General features: G+C 54.5%; 1 protein-coding gene across 1 annotated transcript; it reads left to right on the plus strand.

The window, feature by feature from the left end:
• Positions 1-402: 402 nt before the first annotated feature.
• On the plus strand, positions 403-721 carry Pmar_PMAR015216 (hypothetical protein; the record flags this gene model as incomplete). The annotated part of the gene is made up of 1 exon (XM_002779420.1): positions 403-721. A coding segment is annotated over one exon (319 nt), but the record flags the coding sequence as incomplete, so codon positions are not given.
• Between the last annotated feature and the right edge of the window lie 217 nt (positions 722-938).

Below are 938 nucleotides of genomic sequence, written 5' to 3' on the forward strand. Positions count from 1 at the left end.
CCACACTTGAGTCCTTGGCTGAGGAAGTAGGCGCCATAATCCGCAAGAGGCGTAAACTTCATGCCGAATCCGACGCTATCACCCAAAGGTCGACGGTGCAAGTTGAGGCTATAATCAACCATTCGATCAAGAACTACCACTCTCCCCTTCCACCAAGCCTCTTCTACGGAATCTCTTCCTCGGTCATCACCGCCGTCAGCAATACGAAGAATGGCTGCTATGCACCGTTCAAGGATATCATGGAGAAGCCGGAGTTGCCTTGTGAGGGTCTGCCCGACTTCAAGCAGGAAAGACAGTCTTATGGTGGTCTCTCTACGAGCCCGGTGATGAAAGGTACGAATTCTAGTACGGAATGGTCCTCATGCTTGCTACGGTTCGCTCTACTCGTTGCTGGCACAGTAGACCCGAAGGTTCTCTCTCCGGTCGACATCCTAGCCTACGGCGCACGTATCATAACCCTGGCGAGGTCTATGCCTTTGGTGACCACTCGCGTCTACGACGACCGCTATCGTCGCGGGGTGGCAGCTGTCATGGCTGCCAATGCCCAACTCTCATTGCGCCAGTGCTTTCTGACCGACACCAATCCGGCACTACTCGCCGAAGTCGTCAGTTCTTCACTGCGTTCCGCCAACCACATGAGAGCTCCTGCCGAGAATGGCAGTAGAGGTCGCGACTCGCAGCGGCCCGAGCCCTGTAGAAACTTTGCAAGAGGTACATGTACGTGGGGTGATAGGTGCAGGTACGCACACGATCTATCGGTTAAGCCCAACTCGAGCTCAACGGAGCATCCCCAGGCCGACTCGGCACGTAGCCGAAAGCGCCTCACCAAGCAAGCAGACAAGCCAACTCCTATGCTGGGGGTAAGCCCTGACAATAATCACCGACTAATTATCGGAGGCAATGTTGCATATCTCTCGTGTATCGTCTTTACTACGTAA

This window comes from Perkinsus marinus (genome assembly GCF_000006405.1).
Source record: "Perkinsus marinus ATCC 50983 genomic scaffold scf_1104296947532, whole genome shotgun sequence".
Lineage (NCBI taxonomy): Eukaryota > Perkinsozoa > Perkinsida > Perkinsidae > Perkinsus > Perkinsus marinus.